General features: G+C 35.4%; 1 protein-coding gene across 1 annotated transcript; it reads right to left on the reverse strand.

The window, feature by feature from the left end:
• Positions 1–808: 808 nt before the first annotated feature.
• Positions 809–22,175, reverse strand: GLIPR1L2 (GLIPR1 like 2). Its single transcript, XM_045867329.1, has 4 exons — positions 21,945–22,175; positions 19,119–19,364; positions 16,975–17,078; positions 809–917 (listed from the first exon to the last, which is right to left on the reverse strand). The coding sequence occupies exons 1-4, from the start codon at positions 22,173–22,175 to the stop codon at positions 809–811; spliced, it is 690 nt and encodes a 229-aa protein (XP_045723285.1).
• Between the last annotated feature and the right edge of the window lie 133 nt (positions 22,176–22,308).

The following is a 22,308-nucleotide window of genomic DNA, read 5'->3' on the forward strand; positions in this document are numbered from 1 at the left end:
TCCCTTGTCATTCTGCTTAGGCTCTAATATGTCACATTCCTTGGCCCTCTGTGTGGATGCCTACATTGTTCTGACCTACTTAATGGTTTTAGGGTTGAATTTTTTTAGGAGGAGAAAGAAAAGGGGAAGAGGAAGAGAAAGATTTTTCATCTTGATTCAATTGAAGCAAAGGCAAGAATGTTAAGGTGGATTCATATCAGAGTGGCATTATGATGAAATTGTCCATTAGTTTCTTTATCACAAAATCACAGTGTGCCCCTTACTGTCTCAATTTATCCCCTAACACATTCTTCTAAGCATCATATATTCCAGGGGTGATTGTACTTTTGGATTACACGCTCTTATGTTTGGAAAAACTAAAAGAAAAATTTAAACAAACATATTCTCTACTTTTATCTTTTGAATATTTTGGAGGAAAAAAACTAAAAGAAAAGGCTATTAAATGTGTGCTACTTTACTTCTTTTCTCTTTATAAATATTTTAGAATATCCTATCCTCTGGAGCAGTCATTCTCAAACAGGCTGCTATTTCAGGAATTAACTGCAAGTTTCTTTAGAGATAACTGTTCCTTCCCATTCCTTCTTTCAGACATTGTGGTAGGTTTCTAGGGGCAGGAAAAGGGTAAGAGAGAGCAAAAAAGGCTATGTGGTCTAGAAAAATCTAAAGATGATATGGTTTCAACCTTCCTTTGTTAATATAATAATACCACTCTGATCAAAAGAACAATATTAACCCATGACAATGAAAAACTAGTGTTCAACACTTCATTTTTCTTTTCATCCAATGTGTTATGGATTTTTTTTTATGTTTAAGTTATTTTCTTTATCTTACTGCATAGAAAATCTGTGCATCTGTCATATTTGCTACATCGAGCACAAGTTATTCCTGGTTTATAAGGCCTTCTCGACAGAGATCCTCTACAAAAAAGCAGAAAACATTTAGTTAGAAAAAGTCTCAAATTTCATCATTTAAATAATATGGCTACCAATTCTTAGTTAGGTTATAAAGGTGATTTAACTAAGAAAATGGACTTTAGGAAGTACTGAAATTGGAGATGTAATCTTCTCCTTTTTCTCCCAAGACAATAGTCTCTTCTGAAATGAATCCCCATGTCCTTAAAACAAAGTACTGTAATTTAAGTTTGAGCGAGTTTTAAAGCTGCTTTCATTTTAGTTTGTAGCAAAATTTTCCTTTCAAAATGATGTTATAGAATATTTTATAATTAATTGCTTTCTGCTTGGTACAATTATGTGAAAACTTCTATAGAAATGATATATTAATTTTCTGAAAAGTTTGCAAGATCCTGAAATGCCTATTGTCCCAAAGACCCAGCTGCATGATTTACTTAGAGGTCTGCCTTAAAAATATGTAAATATATAAAAATATATAAACAAGCAAATAAATTTAAATGGGATTTTACAAATTTTATTTAATCCATTGTACAGAACAGAGGGAAGAAGTGAGAAATTATTACATCAATTGCCCAGAGCTGGGTAAGAAAAAGAGGTCCCAAAGTAGATACAAATTGGGAAGCTTATATGAAGGATTTAGGTTAAGGAAAAGGGAAGATAGGAAGAGAAATTATATTTAACAGGAATACTTATTCACTCAGTGTGTAGGTGGAAATTTTAAAAACAAATGTTAGGCACGGACGCCCCTGGTTAGGTCACTCTGGGCCATCTGGAAGAAGGGCGAAACCTAAGAAATACATATTCGCAAACCTGAATATCAAATTTCTGAGTTATATCTTATTAGAAGTTTTTGGTGATACCCAGTAAGGTATCCGATACCCATGAATAGCAAGCTTTCAAGTCCATCAAAGACATCGAGTGGTTTGTAGTTATTTGCAGATCACACATTGCTTCTCTGAAGTCACTGCTCCACTATCAGACCATTTCAGAAAGAAATGCATTTTGTTTAGATCTTAGCCAGAACACTAGCCTTTCAAAAATTCAGACTTGATCTAGTTACCTATACCTACACCCTAGCCTACTTTTCTTGCCTTAACCCTTTATCACTTGAAACAGATGCCTCCAATACAAAAGCAGCACTTCTGTCTTTAGGTACCAGTGATGGAGGACCTTGCCCTTGAACTTATGCAAAAAGCTACTCACTACAAAGACTGCCTTTAAAACCTGCAGCATAGGCCAGTCATCCCATGATCATAATGTCTGATGACTGCAGCCTAGAATAACTTTGGAAAGGCAAATAAAATATATCTATATATATATCTGTATATATCTATCTATATCTATATATATCTATATACCTCAAAATAAATAAATTTACATCATGCTAGAATACAATGGGCCCTCTTTTCCTAAGATTTGAATTTCATATCACTATTTATATTATATAGAAATGCCAGACTAATACTCTCCCATGCCAATCTTTTTCTTGTTCTGAGTCTGCAAGAAGTTTAACCTAAATCAAGTAGAGTCCGAATCTACAGTACAATTCCACAACAATTCCACAACTGAATTGCAATTATTGGGCTGGATTAGGAGAAAACAACAGTTAAGTACCTATTACCAGCAAGGTCCACTGAAATTTCATAGCTGCCCTGGGAGTACTTGAAGAAACAGACAAATTTCTCTTTTTTTAGGCATTTGTTTTTTCCAAGAATCAGCCTAGTGGTTTGCTGAGCCCAAGTCAAGACTGAACAGTCCTCTGGAATATTGTTTAGACTCATATCTGGCCATACCTTCAGTATATTACCACCTATAGGATATGTGTCCAGGCCCTAGATAAGGACGTGTTGCCTAAGTGGCCTAATGAGTAACTATACACATGTCTAAGCCCAAGTCCATTAAAAGATCATTATTTGGGGCACCTGGGTGGTTCAGTTGGTTAAGCGACTGCCTTCGGCTCAGGTCATGATCCTGGAGTCCCTGGATCGAGTCCTGCATCGGGCTCCCTGCTCAGCAAGGAGCCTGCTTCTCCCTCTAACCCTCCCCCCTCTCATGTACTCTCTCTCTCTCATTCTCGCTCTCTCAAATAAATAAATAAATCTTTAAAAAAAAAAAGATCATTATTCAAATTTATAATAGAGCTATACTGTATAGATCATGACCTGAGCAGAAACCAAGAGTTGGACGCTCAACCAACTGAGCCACCCAGGTGCCCCAAAGCTTTCTGTAAAACTCAGTCACATCTCTTCCCTTCACTCTCACATCTTGTACCTATAGGTCTAGGGACCACAGTTAAACACCAATAAAGCTCCTTTGGGATGGATATTATTTAGCTGCACCATCCTTTAATCCTCTCCAAGATACCATCTTCCTTCTGATTGTGCCTTCTTATTCACTTTGGCACCTAGGTCACCATCTCCCTTTTCAGTCAAAATTGTCCTTGTCCCTAAATTTGGGACATAGATGATTACAATATGCTTATGGATGATTCATCCAATAACTTGGTCTGTTACTGGATGTCTTTACCATCTCAAACAATAGTCCATAATTGTTGCTTTTGTAGCCATATTCTAGATCTTGTTATCCCCTAAAACTATTCTACCTCTGAACTCACAAAATCATATATTCCATTCACTGACTGTAGCCTCCTATCCTTGCAGCTTGCTCACTCATGTACTCCTGCCATATTTCTCCATTAAGTTCATTGGTACTGCAAGTCTATTTTTCTGTCTATCCTATTGTCTCTTCTCTATTGTCTGCAAGTCTATTTTCTCTCTGTCTATCCTATTGTCTCTTCTCTATAAAGCTTTGCATATTATCTGGCTAAAACCCTAAAACTCTCCGTACTATTTTCCTTTATGTCTACCTGAAAAAAACCCAGTGTTGGAAAAAATGACAGAACCTTACTATCTGCATGCTCCATGTCTACTTCATGGCTGCTGGGTGTTGCTGGGGAAAAATCATTATACTAGGTAGAGACTCTTTCTATGTTTCTCTAGTCAGCTTCCTCCCTCATTTTCCAGAATAACGCTTTCAAACCTCCCCAACCCTCAAAATTTTGCTTCACTGTCTCCCTCTTTATTCTCAGGATATGATCTGTCCTACTTCAAGTGAAATATAATAGACTTTAGATTGGAATATGAGAAATTTTTTGTCACTAAATATGTTAAATTTTTCCCTTCTTCCTTCCTTTCTAATACAACTGAAGAACTGCCCCTCCTCCTTTCTAAGACTAATCTCTTTAATACCATTCCATTTTCTCAGGAACTTGTATCTTTACATATGTATACACACACACACACACACACACACTGCCTTTGTTCTTTATAAAGCATTACTTTTATTCTGTATTTGACCTTTCATGTTAATATTTAAATAGGCTCACATCTTTCCCACTTTCAAAACAAAACAAAACAAAACAAAATAAAGGCAACAATAAAAGAGCCCTCAATTCATTCTCAGCTGGCATCAGTTTCCTCAACCCCACAGAAATGGCTCTTCCTATATTGATCAATGAACTTCTCTTTAATCTGTTATTTTGAAGTCCTTACTTGGCGCAATCTCTTAGAATTAGAAATTTTGGACTACTACTTCCTTCTAAAAACATTCTTTCCCCCACGCCTCCTGTGACACCATACTCTTCTGGTTTTTTCTCCTACCTCTGTGGTCATTCTTGGGTTCCTCCTCCTACTTCATCTCCCTCTAATTGCCCTTAAATGTTGGCATGAGATTCTGGAGGGGCTGTTCCCTTTTTCACTCCATATCGCTCACTAGACAATCCCATTTACTCACATGATTTCATGTGGCATGTACTCTGGCACTCTGCATCTTTGTTCTATGCCATGCCTCATTCATGAGCTTCTGACTCATATAACACCTGCTTATTGAATCACAGCCAGTAAATCACAGCCAACTCAAATTCATTATGTTCAAGATGGAATTCATCATCTTCCCTCCCAATAGGTTCAGTGTTTCCCATTGCAGTTAATGGCAATACCAGTCATGCCTGAATTATAATTCTGAGAATCTTCTTTGGCTATTTCCTCTCTCATTACTTTTTGTAAAGATTTATTTATTTATTTATTTATTTATTTATTTATTTATTTATTTATTTATTTATTTATTTTAGAGAGAGAGCATGCATGCAAGTGAGGGGAGGGGCAGAGGGAGAAAATCTTCAAGCAGACTCCCTGCTAAGCAGGGACCCCCTGAAGTAGGGCTCGATCCCATGAGATCATGACCCCAGCTGAAACCAAGAGTCTGATGCTTAACTGACTGAACCACCCAGGCACCCCTCCTCTTTCTCATTACTTAATATAATGACCTATAAATCCTGTTATTATTGCCTTCTGAAAGTGTCTTAAATACTTCTCTGATCTCAATCCAGATATCCTTTGTTGATGTTAAAGCAAATAAATAAGTAAAAGTAATACATGTATAATACTTACAAGTATATGGTGGAAAGGAGGAAGCAGAAAAGGGCAACCTTAAAGGGGAAAATGTCTCCATCCTCCACTTTCCTTCTGTCTCCCCAAAGATAACTTCTGTTTAACCATAATAACGCTTTCAAACTTCCCCAACCCTCAAAATTCTAGCTTCACTGTCTCCCTCTTTATTCTCAGGATATGATCTATCCTACTGCAAGTGAAATATAATAGACTTTAGATTGGAACATGAGAAATTTTTTGTCACTAAATATGTTAAATATACCTATTCCCTTCTTCCTTCCTTTCTAATACAACTGAAGAACTGCCCCTCCTCCTTTCTAAGATTTACGATTCCTTACCATAAACAAGTATTTTTTTTTCATAAAAATTCTCAGTACTTATATATTGTGATAGACTGCTAGCTGTCAATTTAAATATCTCTTAAAATACAGAAATAACAGTATTTTAGCTTGCCACATTAATGGCTAACCTTGCTATGTTTTCCAACTTCCCTTGCAACTTAGATGTGGCCATGTGATCAATTTCATATCCAATGGAATGCAAACTATGTGCATGACTGCCCACTTGTGCTTTAAGAGATGGTCATGCTGACAACACGTTTCTTTTGCCTTACTATGAGCTTAAGCTAGCCCTTATCTGTGACGTGGACTTGATCTGTAGGCATAGATTCCGCCTCCAGGGAATGGTTAAAAAACAAGATGGGAGCAACCTGGGTCTTTGAGTGACTAGTAGAGCAGAGCTACCCGCCTAATTGAAATTTCCCATTTCTCTCTTCCTGAATCACTATATTTTCTGGTAATGCTAGCTGCTATGACAAAAGACCCAATCTTACTTTTTATTGTTCTGCATTTTACTTTTTCATCTAACAAGCGAGACTGGTACATAAAGACACCAGTATTTTCAATGGTTATACAATAATGCACAGTAAATTAATTGCTCAGTCTGCTATTACTGGAGTCATTAGTTTTATTTTTTTTTATTTCAGTTTCATGCTATTAAAACATTCTAAAATGGGTATCCTTGTATATATATCTTGGCCAATTTTCATGAAGATATTAATAAGATAAAATTCTAATAAGGAGATTACAAGATCAAAAGGTAAGTATATTTTAAATTTTGTTATTCTGCCAAATCCAGAAAGATTATACCAATTTATTGTCCCATCACATGTGCAGAGTATCAATTAAGCTTTTCTATCTTCTCAGATGGATGAGTGAAAAGTAATAACTTATATTTGTTTTTATTTGAGTTACTTCAGTTATGAAGGAGATTGAATATTCTCTTCATATGATTAATGACCATATTTTTTTCTTTTCAGTAAATGACCTTTTCATATCTTCCGCAAATCATTCTTTTGGGTTGTTTCTCTTTTTCTTCATTATTTGTATGAATTCTTTGTAAATTAATGAGACTAACTCTGCCATATAGTCCACAAATATATTTTCCCAGTATATTATTTTTCCTTTGGCTATATCTATGGTATTTCTTTAGCCATAAATTAATTTTAAATTTTTATATACTCAAACGTATTCATATTTTCTGGATTTTTATGTTCTGCTTGGTAAGACCCAAGCTGTTGACCAATATCTCTTCATCTTGGCTGAGCCCAGACTGCAACTCTGTCTTCTCAGCACTGTGCAGCTTCTGAAATTTCTGTGCAGGTCTTCAGCTTCCAAGCAACTGTTCCTATTTAATCTCTCCAGAATCTTGCCTTGAGATGTATAGCTTAGGAGTTGACCAAGGACCCATAAAGAATTTTTACAGACTTTTGGGGGTCCTTCTTTTCAGCCCTCTCCTCTTTGGGATCCTAGTCCTGAATACAAGGCATCTTAACATCAATAAACACTGATATTTCCTTTTGCTCAGAAAATAACACATTCTTTGCTTGGATTCTGTTTCTCTGGCTATGGTTTTGAGAATTCTCTCAGAGAAAACCAAGGCAAATATAGGGTTTCTACTAAGTTCTTTTCTATTTGCAAAGATCATAGCCCTGCATTGGTTATTTTGTAATGCCTAAGCAATTATATTATGTTTTGTCTGATCTTTATAGTTATTTTCATCAGGAGACTAATTCTTATACTAGATTACATAATGTCCAAAAGCAAAGTGGATCAAATATTTAAAAGTTAAAAAGATAAAGAATTATTAGAAGAAAATGTGGGATAAAAATACTTTGGAAAGATTTGTCTAAATAAGACACACACCTCAAAACCCATGAAAAAAAGTATTGATTCTTTTTTCTAATAACAAAATAATTCTCTTTGGCAAAAATAAATTGTATTATAAAGTCAAAAGTTAAACATCAAACTGGGAAAACATCTGTGAATGACATTACATGATAGAACTAATTTTCTTGCTATTTAAACACTCTTACAATTGAAAAAAAAATCCAACAACTTACGAGAAAAATAGTGAATGTATAGGAACAGTCAGGTCCCAGAAAATAAAATCCAAATTTTCTGAAAATTACAAAAAGATACTAAACTCATATAAAATAGGAGAAGAAAATTAAAAATATAATGAACTTATATAGCAATAAAGCAAAAGGTTTGAAAATATATTATGTTAGTAAAGGAATTGAAAAATAGTCCCTCTCATATGTTGATGTAAAAAAACTGTATTAGAAAAATATAACTATTGGAGAGCCTGGGTGGTACAGTTGGTTTAAGCATCCAACTTTTGGTTTCAGCTCAGGTTGTGATCTCAGGGTCATGAGATTGAGTCCTCCAACTGGGCTCCGCGCTCAGTGCCGAGTCTGCTTGAGATTGTCTCTCCCTTTCCCCCTGCCCTTCCCGCTCTCTCTCAAATAAAAACATCTTTTTTTTTTTTTTTAAAAAAAGAAAAATAGTGTGACTATGATAGATATTCAGTAATATTTACCCAAATTAAAAGTACATATCTTCTTTGACTTAGTAATTCCATGACTACGAAATCATATTAGTATGATACTAACTCATGTGAGAACTACATGTCTACCTGGATAATTATTGCTTGAGATAAAGCTAATAAAAGAGTCTAAATGTCCATCAAAAGGAAAGGATTGTTTATTGCTTTTATTTTAAATTTTTTTTTCAAGATTCATTTAATTTATTTTAGAGAGAAAGAGAGCATGGCAATGAAGGGGCAGAGGAAGGAGGAGAGAGAAGACTCTGTGCTGAGCCCAGAGACTGTTGTGGGACTCATCTCATGACGCCAAAATAATGACCTGAGTGAAAACCAAGAGCCAGACACTTAACCAGCTGTGCCAACCAGGCACCCCAGCTGTGCCAACCAGGCACCCCGACAGCATTGTTTAAATAAACTTTTGCACATCCATTAACAAAACAAAACACTGTAAAGTTCTTAAAAAGAATCTGGAAACTCTTTGTGTACTCAAATGGAAAGACTTCCAGTGCATATCACTAAGTAAAAAAAAATTAAAGAACACCACAGGAAGTGTAGTATGCTTCTGTTTGAATTGTGGAAACACACACATACACACACACATAGACACACACACAAAGACAGATACACTTATGTATATGCACAGAATATATCTTTTAGGATAAAATATTGGGGAGGGTAACTGGAAGACAGAAATGGGAACATTACTTTCTCCTCTTGAATTTTCTATCATGACTATGTATCAAGTATTAAACATATTTTATTAAAATGACCTAAAATTACAGTCCATTGCAAGTAATGAAAAAGAGGCGATACCATACAAAATCTTAAGGTCCAGCAGAAGTTGCAATAAGAGGACAATATATAACTGTAAATATCTTCAATATTAAGTAGAATTAAAGATAAAGAAATGTTGTTTACCTTAACAAAAAAAGCAACATATAACAGCCTCCACTCTTAAAAAATACTTGGAAGATTGAATATCACAAAATAATAAAATAGAAAACAAACAGAGAAATCAGAAAGTATGAATAAATCTGAAATCTTTTCTTTTGAAAGATCAATAAAATAGATTAACTCTTTATGAACTCCATTAAGAAAGGAAGAAAAATAGTCATTATTAATATTTCTCTACATTTACTTTGCCTATAGTTCTTTTCTGCTTTTTTCCATATAGAACTTGCACTTCAATTCTTCCCACTTCCCTTGTATATTCTAATATATTCTACCTCTCTCTTTTTTATTGATGGTTTTCTTTAGCTTATAAAAATGCATTAGCAACCAAGGTTATAAAACACAGCTTTCCTTTAACTCTACACACTAACCTCTTTTTCTTCTCTCTGCTGCCCAACATCTATATAGAGTAGTATTTTAATTTGGCATTATTTTTCAAACTGCAAGTCACGAGTCTTTAATAGTTCATAAAATCAAAGTTAGTGCTTCACAGACAATATATTAAAATATGTAATAGTTGTACTAAATTGTGAATAAAATATTATTTCATATAACATGTTTTTATTTTAAGGATACATATTGTTTTATAGCTATTTCCTTCCAGTTATATACGTATTTCACAATTTTAAGATGCATATCTCATATTTTACCATCTCTTCAAACGAGATACATGTTATTGATGATATCTCAAAATCACAGCCAGGCAGTGAATGTGATATGGTTGTCACTGAACATTTGTGAACTTGCCATAGCTCTTCATATTGTCATTGCTTCAAATGGTTATATGCATTGTTTGCACTTAATGTATTTAAACTTCTATTCAAAATGTCTAAAATGATTACAATATGATATATCATTGAATCATAAATTATTATGTATGCAGGAAAGCATGGAAAAAGAACAATGTCATATATAATAAAAAGAGACTGATGGAAAAATAAGTCTGTTATTTTTTTAAAATGCCAGCACATCAACATCACTTGGCATCAGGGAAATACACAGATCAAAACCTCAATGAGATACCACCTCACACCAGTCAGAACGGCTAAAATTAACAAGTCAGGAAACGACAGATGTTGGCGAGGATGTGGAGAAAGGGAACCCTCCTACACTGTTGGTGGGATTGCAAGCTGGTGCAGCCACTCTGGAAAACAGTATGGAGGTTCCTCAAAAAGTTGAAAATAGAGCTACCCTATGACCCAGCAATTGCACTACTGGGTATTTACCCCAAAGATACAAATGTAGTGATCCAAAGGGGCACCTGCACCCCAATATTTATAGCAGTAATGTCATAAGAGCCAAACTATGGAAAGAGCCTAGATGTCCATCAACAGATGAATGGATAAAGAAGATATATATGTATATGTGTGTGTGTGTGTATAATGGAATATTATGCAGCCATCAAAAAATGAAATCTTGTCATTTGCAATGATGTGGATGGAACTAGAGGGTATTATGCTAAGTGAAATAAGTCAATAAGAGAAAGACAATTATCATATGATCTCACTGATATGAGGAATTTGAGAAACAAGACAGAGGATCATAGGGGAAGGGAGGGAAAAATGAAAACAAGATGAAACCAGAGAGGGAGACAAACAATAAGAGACTCTTAATCTCAGGAAACAAACTGAGGGTTGCTGGAGTGGAGGGGGGTAGGTGGGATAGGGTGGCAGGGTGATGGACATTGGGGAGGGTATGTGCTATGGTGAGTGCTGTAAATTGTGTAAGACTGATGAATCACAGACCTGTACCCCTGAAATAAATAATACATTATATGTTAATTAAAAAAATGAAAAAAATGCCAGCACATTTCTAGTTTCTCTCTTACCTCACTAGACTCTCTTTATACTCTTTTGATAACTCTTTGCTTGAAGTTGAAATACTGTAGTGATGTAAGGCTTAGTCCTTAAGTCTCTCCTGTTCTATTTTCCATACTTTCTTTCTCACAAGGTAATCTCATGCAGGACTAACTCATTTCTGCCCCAGCATCTTTACCAGCAGTTCTTACTACTTAGGAACCTATCCTAGACCTTCATCTGACTAGCCCCTTCTCATGATTCATTTACATTTCCCACATTTGTCTGTCTACCCAATGTGTCTGAAACAGAACACTTGATCTTCCCCCAAGGTCTACTTACTTGCAAGCCTTCCCTATCTGATTTAATGGTATCACCACTCACCCAGTTGCTCGGGTTAGACATAGATATCATCCTTGATTATTCTATTCTATTCACCCCTAGAGTTAAACCAATCAGCAGGTATTATTAGCTCCATCTTCAAACTATATCCTGATCTGACCTTTCTTCACCATTTCCATGTGACGACAGGCAGAATTCAGGTAATGGAAGTATAGGAGTTAACAGTGGTAGGACAGAACTTTCCTCTGAGCAGTCATTCTGGGACAATGGCTCACTTACTTCATCCTGTGGCTGTGCCACCCTCTAGGACAACTGAATCTTCTACCAGATCCTCTGTGTCCAGCCAGCAGATGAAAGAAGATCAAGAGTGTGAAGGATCATGTGGGAAGTTTTTAAAGACTAGGTCTGAAGTGGCCTATATTCCATTGGCCAGAGCTTGTCACAGGACCCCACCAAATTTCTAGGGAGGCTGGGAAAAATATATTCTAGCTATCTGTTTATGAAGTAAAGAAAATGGCACCACCTGCCAGACTCTATTTCTTTAACTATTAAATAAAGAAAATTTTCTTTACTAAATGCTTTTGGACACTATCATTTACTTCTTTTGGCATTAGATTCAAGTCATTTTCCTCAATCCCAGATCTCTTACCTTACCTATTGACCTTTTTTTCCCCTCTAATACACATCATCTATGCATCAAAGCTGACTGCTTTTAAATCTATATTCAGGTAATTGTTTCTATGATTTCATACCTGCTTTTACAACAACTCCTTTCTATTTAAAATATACATATGTATGCATTTTGTTAATGTTGCTTTTTATTTATTTACTTACTTATTTATTTGTTTATTTTTACATATGTCCTTCCCAACAGAGTATAAGCGCTTTCAGGATAGACACCATATAAAAAAATATGGAATTCTCTTGCCTAGTCGGTGTTTGGTGTACCTACTACAAATATATATTTAATTAAATGAAAGGTCCTGCAGTCACCTACAGATACAACATGTCCAAAAATAAACAAATCCTTTTCCTCCATACTACATCTTTTCCTAGCTTAGTTTATAAAATGACCTATCACTGAAGCTTAACTTCTCATGGTCATATTTGATTGTACCAACTCCAATATCTAAGTTCAAGACTAATCTAATTGATATTTTTAAAATTATACTTTATTTTGTTTAGAAATATGAGTCGTATCTTTGAAAGTGAAGAATAATCACTAGAATTGATATATATAAATATGTTTCAGTTCATTTTTTCTGATCCTTATGAGCTATCTTAATCTTTATATGAGTATTTTATAGATTAGAAACATTCTCTTTTCTTTTATTATTATTTACATTCCATTTATTCTTCTCTGTTCTTTAGGAGCACCAATTTATAGATTTTATCTGCCCTATATATTTCCTTTCTTTTTTCATACAAATTTTGATTTCTATTCTTCATCTTTGTGTTCTGAGAGAATGTTTCAAGGTTGTCATTGATTTATATTTTCTCTATGGCAAATCTGTTTTATTCTTCCATTCTGTGTTAGTTTCCTGTGGCTACTTTAACAGATTAGTATAAACTGGGTGATTAAAACAATGAAAATTTATTCTCCTAGTTCTGGAGACCTGAAGTCCAAAATCGAGGTGTTGGCAGGACTGTGCTCCCTCCACAGACTCATGGGGAGACTTCCTTGACTCTTCCAGCTTCTGGTGGCTCCAGAAGTCCCTTGGTTTATGGATATATCATTCCAACCTCTTCTATGATCCTTTTGCTTCTTCCTCTTCTGTGTATCTAAGTGCTGAATCTCCCTTTCCTTCTCTTAAGTGAATATATGTGATTGCATTTAGGGCCACTCAAATATTCTAGGCTAAGCTCCTCCTCCTCCTTAAGATCCTTATCTTGGTCACATTTTTGCCATATAAGACAATACTCATTCTTGCCATATAAGTTAATATTGACAGTTCTATGAATTAGGACCTGAATATGTCTTTGGGGGGGCACCAATCAGCCCCTATACATTCCAATTTTCAATTTGTCTCTCTTATATTCATTTTTACTATTTCATAATACTGTGATGGGTTCATTTTTCTACTAACTATTCTTAAGAAAGATAGCTAAGACTGTCTACTTTGAGTACATATCAAATAAAACTTGGACTGAGTTGACTAATATATGTTCTAACCTAGATCCTTCATGGGGCAAACTTCCCAATATTTGTATCAAAAGAAAAATGGTTGATAGAAATTCCAAGACAAAGAAGCTTATGGGACAGGTGGGTGGAAAGAAGAGTAATCCTATCTTGTAGCTTCATACTTATCACTATACTTAGGGGGTATTCCTGCATTCACTACTGTTATTAAGGTCACCAAATACCTTCATCCTATCAAATCAAACTGTCATCTCTCCTTCCTCGTGCTTTTCATTTCTTCAGAGGCAACTCATACAGTTAACCACTTTGGACATATTGACTCATGTTTTTCACTTGGCTTCCAAGTACCCTTACCAGGACTGTTTAGGTTTTCCTCTTATCTCCTTTGTCTAAAGTTGAAATACCGTAGTGTTCCAGGACTTTATCCTTAAATTAAGCTCTATACTCTCACATAAGGTGATCTCATTCAAGACTGTAATTTATTTCTATCTCAGGGCCTTTATACCAATAGTTTCCTCTGCTTAGAAACCTATCCCAGACTTTCATAGAACTTTCTACTTCTCACGATTCATTTCATGTCCCACATTTATATTTCCACGTAATATGTCCAAATCTAAAACACATTTCCTGTTTTTCCCTATCTGAGTTGATGGTGTCATTATTCACCCAGTTGTTCAAACTAAAGACGTAAGTATCGTCTTGGATTATTGTATCCCATTTATCCCTCAAGTCAAATCCATCAACTAGTATTATTAGCTCCAGATAACTTCATTATATATGCAGAAACACTCCTTTCCTCTCAATTCCCATTCTATGGTAGGCAAAATTCTAAGATGGACCATAAGATCCCTTCCCCTGGTATATATGTCTTGCATAATTCCCAGGACTTTACTTCCATTATTAATAATTTATGTTATATGGTACAGTTGACCTTGAAATAGAAAAATTATCCAGGTGGGCCTGACTCAATAATTTGGGCACTCTAAAAGCAGAGAGTTTTCTCTGGCTAGTCACCGAAGAGAAGCCAGAGATTTGAACTATGGGAAGGTTTTGCTGACTTGAAGATGGGGGGAGCTTTGTGTTAAGGAATGTGGGTAGGCTCTAGAAGCTGAGAGCAACCTCTGGCTGAGAGCTAGCAAGTAAATGTGGTCCAAGTCCTATAACCATATTGAACTGAATTCTGCTAACAATCGGAATGTGCTTGGAAGCAGATTCTTCCCTAGAGCCTTGGAGATAAGAACTCGGTCAAGTTCTTGATATTGGCCTTTAAGACCTTGATCAGAGAATCCAGCCACAACTGTGCATGAACTTACAGCCTACAGAACTCTTTGATAATAAAAGGGTACTGTTTTAAGTCACTAAATTTGTGGTAATTTATTATGTAACAATAGAAAACTAATGCACATGCTAAAACCCTAATCCAAAATAGACTAGGGGCACCTAGCTGGCTCATTCAGTACAGCAAGCTACTCTTGATCTCAGGGTCATGATTTCAGGTCCCACAATGGGTATAGGGCTTACTTAAAAAAAAATACCATAGTCTATAGCCTGTAATATAGACACAATCTAATTGTGCTTACTTCCTCTTTGTACCCATATTTCCCTATACTCAATGCTCAATACAATAGCAAGGATAACTTTTTTTTTAAGGTTCTTTTCAAAACATAGATAAAATCATGTCACTCACTTGCTTAAGACTTTCCATTGACTTGGCCATTACTTAGGATAAATTCCAAAATCCTTAACATGCTATTTGGTATAGCTGTCACCTAACTTTCTACCTCAACTCCTACCTCTAACCAATTATTCATTTCTCAAACATGCTAAACTCATTCCAAGCTGAAAGGTTTTGTATATGCTCTTCTTTCTTTCTTTCTTTTTTTTTTTTTTAAAGATTTTATTTATTTATTTGACAGAGAGAGACACAGCGAGAGAGGGAACACAGCAGGGGGAGTGGAAGAGGGAGAAGCAGGCTTCCTGCTGAGCAGGGAGCCTGATGCGGGACTTGATCGCAGAACCCTGGGATCATGACCTGAGCGGAAGGCAGACGCTTAATGACTGAGCCACCCAGGCGCCCCTACGCTCTTATTTCTATCTGAAATATTCTTTAGTCATCTTCAGACCAAATGCCACTTTCTCTTATAAATACCCTATCTATATTCCATATTCCATCTGCTTATCTTGCTTTATGTTTTATGGCATATTTTATTATCTAATTAAATATTATTTATTTATGTGTTTATTTATTTATTGTTTGTCTCCCTTCCAAGACTACAAATTAAATATGGTTCAGCCTTCTTTTATCTTGTTGGTAGATAGATCAGTGCCTTGTACAGAGTTGCTGAGTGTATAAATGAAGACTAGTGACCCAGAGGGAACCTCTTTCCTCCCTTAATTCAGTACCTGGTTCTCTGAATTTTCAATACCAATCAGCAGTTAACTTTCAAAAGTTTCTCCCTGTAATAGATATTGTCCCAATGCTTTCAGTCTGTAGGAATGAAAGGAAGCCTAAGAAGTTTTATAATGACTCTACATCCTGGACGTGTTTTGCGTGACTGCGTTCAGGGTCACAAAACAGGGTCAGGAAGGAGATTTCTCAGTTTAATTTGATTTACATCATAGTTCTTATTTTCCCTATCCAGAGGAATACAATCAGTAATAAGTAATCGATGGTTTTTTGTTTGTTTGTTTTTTCTTTTTGGTTTAGTCCCAGAGCATTTTATTTGGCAGAAATTCTTTTTTAATCCTAGTGTGTAGTCAATGTTTTACTGTTTCCTTGACATATTGATTAGGATATTTTCTCACTTAGTTGGACATTTTAATAATATTACTTATAGTATCATCTTGACCTATAAGAGAACTTCAGACTTTCCAACAAAACTCTCCAGGGATGGAGGCTATTTTGGAAGGTAGTTATTTCCCATCATAGAAAGGTATTCAGGTGTAGAGTAAATAATAACATGGTAAGTAAGGGGAAAGAATTCAAATTTCTTCAAAAGAAGACTTTTGAAGTACTCTTGCATCTTTGAGATATTATGATTTTTTATATGAGACTAGCCTCAAATAATAATGCAACTTGCGAAGGATGGTCAATTAAAAGTGTCTTTCAGTTGCAAAACTGAGGCACTCCTGAAACAATTCTTACAACATACATTTCAACGCATCTAACCTTATTTTTGACTTTTACTATAAATATGGGAATAAACTATTTTGGAAAATAACTTAAATCCTATGCTAATTAGGCTAGATATTGTGAAATAATACTGAAGTTAAAATTCTTTTAGGAAGTAATACTTGGCTAATTTGAATGTTAAATCAATATCTCCAAAATATGACTTTTTTCATTATAGAATTTAAACTATTTCAATTTAAAATCTTCAATATCTTATATTTAATTCTTTTACAGTTCACAAAGAAGAATATTTTGAAAGTGGGAAAACTTAACCTTGAAAAGTTCCCAATTTATTTTTATATTCCTTTTAAAATTTAAAATAACTTACCCTGGTGCATAGTTGCATATGAAAATCACTGCATATTTAATACGTCCAACTCTTGTACATGAAGTAACAGCACAACCAACTTTGTAAGATGTGTCCCAAACAAGCTAAAATAAAGTTTTCAAAGAAAACAAAATTTGATTCTAAACATTTACTCTGTCATGTTATAAACAATAATATATTCAATTCACAAAGAACCATTAACCAAGCAATTTAAGGAATATAAAGTATTCTTTATTTGGATGCAGGTAGAGAATTGTCATAGATTTAGGGAAGCATTTCCCAAACTCTATTTAGAGAAACCTTTAGCAGGTTTTGCCTTAGGATAAAGAGTTTGAGAAACACTGATCCAGAGAGTTTTAGAGCCAAAGGCACACATACTGAATCAATTTTCAAACTCCCGTTGAATCTGAGAGTTCTAGGTTATTGACAGAGAGGAAGAGGGAAAAGAGAGGAGATGTTTTAGAAGACTGGAAGTTGTGACTAGAAAGGAGAAAAATGACATCAAGATTACAGAAGGGAAGGAAAAGCAATATAAGAATAGAGAGTAATTGAATGTGGTCAGCATTTCTCTTCTTTTGTTGGGCAAATTCCATTATAAAATAAAATAGAGTCTGGGCCTGCAATTAAAAAAAATATATATAAAAGAGCTGGTTTCTATAAAAAGAAAAACAGGTCTTGAATTGGAGTGACAATATGAGAATGACTGAAGCTATTCCAGAAATTCTCTGTATGGCTTTAGTATTTCTAATACTTCCACATAACAAAAAAGTACTTGTCTGTTAACATCTGTGGAAGAGAGAAACAGTTTCTGGTCTCCTTTTCTCTTTATCCCAAGCTTTAGTGGTTTTAAAAATGTGATTCTTAAAGAAATAGAGTGATACATTAAAAGAATAGAGAATAGGGGCGCCTGGGTGGCTCAGTCGTTAAGCGTCTGCCTTCGGCTCAGGTCATGATCCCAGGGTCCTGGGATCGAGCCCCGCATCAGGCTTCCTGCTCCGCGGGAAGCCTGCTTCTCCCTCTCCCACTCCCCCTGCTTGTGTTCCCTCCCTCGCTGTGTCTCTCTCTGTCAAATGAATAAATAAAATCTTTAAAAAAAAAAAAAAAAGAATAGAGAATAGAATGTCTGCAGCAGTTGAAATGGAGTTAAGCAGGTCAAATACAGGAAACAAAAATGTCTAGGATACCAGAATTAAAGAGTAAAAAAATAACAGGAGTAGATCATGGAGTAGACTTGGTTAATTTGCTGGGATTATTAAAATCATATTAAGAAGTCTGGCTTTGATATGAGTAAAACAATGGAGAACCACTATAACTTTCTAGAAGAAGAAAGAATGGATCAAACGTCTTTTGAAACATGATTCATTTGATGGAACTTAAAGACATGAATTCAACATGAAAAAATTACAAGATTTTAAGTTCTGCATAAAACATGACATCATAGTCCATTGATTGAAAAATAATCATCTCTTAAATCAGCTTAGAAATTCAACCAATATTTTGATTACTGATACAAATATTTATAGAAGACCAAGATAATGTTATGTTCTTGTCGTGTTGAGAATGTATGGATAAGATAACTCTCTGTACTCAGTGTAGTATCATATGTAAATAGATGATTATAAATAATGTGACAGTGAAATAGTAAGTGTATGTAGAGGAAATAGCAAGTGGTTCAGTATTCTTGGAGTATAAAGTGTAAAGGTGGATTGTTAGGAGACAGGAAAATAAGGCTATTAATTTGCTCTTAAAATGCTTTAATCAATCAGGTGTATACTGATTGTGTACTGATCTGTGCAAAAAATATCAAGTCTTTTACTTATGTTTATAGTCAAAAATTTAAAGATAATTTTTATTTGCTGGTTTCTTCCTTTTCCAGTGTGTGTCTATTACTTTTAGAAAAGCACCCTTCATTTCTGGGTATGGAGATGAGATTTACTACATTTAAAGGAATGTTTTAACTGTATGGTTCACATAATAGATGGAATTACAGACATTTTGAAGATCTAGGACTGATTAGAATTTTGACTCTATTAGAAGTAATAACTTTACCATTTGAGGTTATTTATAAAATTGAAACACAATCAATAAAAACTTGGTAGGAAAGCAATTAAGGAGTCTATTGAATTAATATAAAAATTAGATACCTGTTTATAATTAGAACAGTCACTAGAGCAACTGTCATTTTCAAAATGGTACTTTTTCCTCTCTTCATACCAACTTCTGATAGCAATACTTGCAGTGAATTCATTTTCAGGTCCGACCCATATATTTTCACCAATACCATTAAATTTAGGATGGGCCATGTTTAGTTCTTCTAAATGATTATTATGTTCAAACACACATTTTTTCCCCCATGCTCTAGCAGTCCGTGACAAAGCTACATCCCAAGTCTGAAAAAAATGCAAAAAGCAAAGGAAACAAAATAATAATAATGAGGGGTTTTTTGTTGTTGTTGTTGTTCTCTAAATTATTTTCCTTGAGTTCTCATATTCTATTTAAGGAAAACAATTCTAACTTTGTGATTATGGGCTTGTTTGTGGAATTTCTATGGGAGAAAATGCTTTTGAGTTAGTCATAAATGAAATAACTATTTCCTGAGGCATAGGACTATCCATTTAACTGCAATTTAAAAATCATATTGTTAGGGTGCCTGAGTGGCTCAGTCAGTTAAGCATCTGCCTTCAGCTCAGGTCGTGATCCCAGGGTCCTGGGATCAAGTCTCATATCGGGTTCCCTGTGTGGCAGGCAGAGGGAGAAGCGGGCTCTCTCTGCTTCTCCTCTCCCTGCTCAGACAGAGCCTGCTTCTCCCTCTGCCTGTCACTCTCCCTGCTTGTGCTGTCTCTCTCATTCTCTCTCTCAAATAAAATCTTAAAAAATAAATAAATAAAAAATAAAATAAAAATCATATTGTTAGATGATGCAAATGGTTATAATACTCTTACATGTAGTCTGTTCAGAATATATACTTTTAATCTCATTCCTTTCATACATGGTAATACAATAATTTAAAATATTCATCTAAATAAATGAACATCTATTCAATGTTTATTGAATCCTGAGTATATGCAAACTCTTGTAATGTGGGGAATAAAATACAAAGTCAGCCATAAATTTTGTCTTCCATATTTTATAAATATAAAATTTTAACACATAGTGATACTTGGTGAATATTATAAAAGAGGCACATGTAAAGTTTTATGGATAGTCTCAGAAATGTAAGAAAATATCTCAAGATACTCTTCCCTGGCTAGCTATTTAGAAAGATCCAGAAATGTGTAATTTTATCATTATTTAGAGACTCATTTTGTTCACTGCTTACTTAAGGACAAGAGCAAAAACAATACACTTAGATAAATCAGCAAAATAGTTGTAAAAACAAAATGCTTTTTACATGCTACAATATATCTGAAAATAAACATTTCTGAAAACCAATACTAAGATTTCCTTAGAGTTTTCTTAATTTCATAGATTATACATAAATATAGAAAATAAATATTCCTTTAGAATATCCCCCCACTTTCCTCCCCAAAGGTAATAATTGTTTAAAAAATTGCTTATGTATGCATTTCTCTATCTCTATATACATATTCATACAAACACATTCAAATATAGATATAAGTGGGGAAGTTTTAGGTAGGTATTGGGTGATTTTTTTCTGTACTATTGTAATCATACCAAACACAATATAACTGGCCTTCAACTTGGCAGTTTTCACTTAGAGAGATTGTTCCATTTTAGCACAACTCGATCTACCTAAGTTTTACAAAGTCAACACAGTATTATTCTGTAGTATGGATACTATAGAATAACTGTGACCATTCCCCTATTAATGGCCTTTTAGATAGCTTTCCATTTGCAAACAATGCTCCAAGGACTATCCTTCTACTGCCTTGTTTTGCATATTTTTACCCATCACATGCTTACTGTGTATTAGTCCCTATTCTGTGTTTTTTATGCATTATTTCACTTAATGCTCAAAATAATCCCATGAGTTATGCATTAATATTATTGTTTTTACTTCACAAAGGAAGTAATTAAAACACAAAACAAGTTAAGTAGTTTACTTACAGTCAGTAAATTGTGGAGCCTGGATTTAAATCCAGGAAGTCTAACTCTTTTTATTGATTTTATTTAAGAGAGAATGAGAGAGAACACATGAGCGGGGGAGGGTCACAGGGAGAAGCAGACTCCCTGCTCAGCAGGGAGCCCGATGCGGGACTCGATCCAGAGACTCCAGGATCATGACCTGAGCCGAAGGCAGTCGCTTAACCAACTGAGCCACCCAGGCGCCTGGAAGTCTAACTCTTAAATCCAAGTTTGTAAGCATTTAGTCATTGCTTCCCATGACTGTGTGAAAATAAGTTATAACACACTACTGGTGTTTGCGTAGTCCTTTAGAATAGCAATTGCTATATATCATATAAATTAAAAATATCATATCCTTAATTTATTTATCCCATTTCTCAAATTGGTCTAAGGAACTAATCCAGAAGGAAGAAAAGACTTATGTCTATGGAAATAGTCCTTGCAGTATCATTTAATAATGTAAACTGGAAGCTCCTAATTGCCTGGTAAGAGAATATTTATCCAATAAATTTTGCAGCCATTTTAAATGACAATCACAAAGACTAGTAGCAAGAGAACAGTTGATGAGCTGTAAAATAGAAATAGGAGAGGGAAATGGAGGAAAAAAGGAAGAATAACACTGTAAGGGAATGCAAAATCAAGGCCAGGACTGGGATGAGGTGACTGAGACACTCTCTCAGTTGAGTACCCCTGTGCAAAATCTTGGTAATAACCGTGTGTCACAGGGACATGTTTTTTATTTGAGTGTATTTTTAAACCCCAATTAAAAGTGCAGTTCCCCGCGATCCGTCACCCTCAGCGAAGCAGTGCCCGGGTGTCTGAGGCCGAGGGGTGGCATCCTGACAAGGAGGTTGTTGGTTTGGGCAACGGCCTTAGAGCCTCACCATGAAGCGCAAGTTAGACCCTCGGGGGAGGACGTTGCCCCGGAGCTCATTGTGGACGTTCACGTACTCATTGATAAAGTGTACGTCCTCTTCGTGAGGAAGTTCCGCGTTCAAACCGAAATCCAGCAGTAGGAGCCAGAGTTCCCAGCCCCGCAGCTTCAAGAGGCTTCCTCGCGTCAGGGGCAGTGATTGCGCGCACCATTCCCGCGCAAAGGGCCGTGGGGCCTCCATGGTCGGCCCGCCGCAGACAGGCCAGTGCGCAAGCGCCGGCCCGTCCCTACCAATCTACGCAGCAACGCACGCAAGCTGGGCCTGCTTTCTCGGCAGCTGAGGGAGAAGCAGAATGAAGGGCCGGGTGTGGGGG

This window comes from Mirounga angustirostris, unplaced genomic scaffold (assembly GCF_029215605.1).
Source record: "Mirounga angustirostris isolate CCGP_5_RB_7025 unplaced genomic scaffold, mMirAng1.0.hap1 SCAF_5, whole genome shotgun sequence".
NCBI lineage: Eukaryota > Metazoa > Chordata > Mammalia > Carnivora > Phocidae > Mirounga > Mirounga angustirostris.

Bases quoted from the DNA above. Each gene is read 5' to 3' on its own strand.
- GLIPR1L2 (XM_045867329.1), bottom strand. From the start codon at position 22,175: ATGGAGGCCCCACGGCCCTTTGCGCGGGAATGGTGCGCGCAATCACTG. The intron at 19,365-21,944 runs GTGAGGCTCTAA...CATTTTTTTCAG, and splicing joins GGTCTAACTTGCGCTTCATG to ACTTGGGATGTAGCTTTGTC. The intron at 918-16,974 runs GTAAGTTATTTT...GCTTTTTTGTAG, and splicing joins ATATGCAACTATGCACCAGG to AGGATCTCTGTCGAGAAGGC.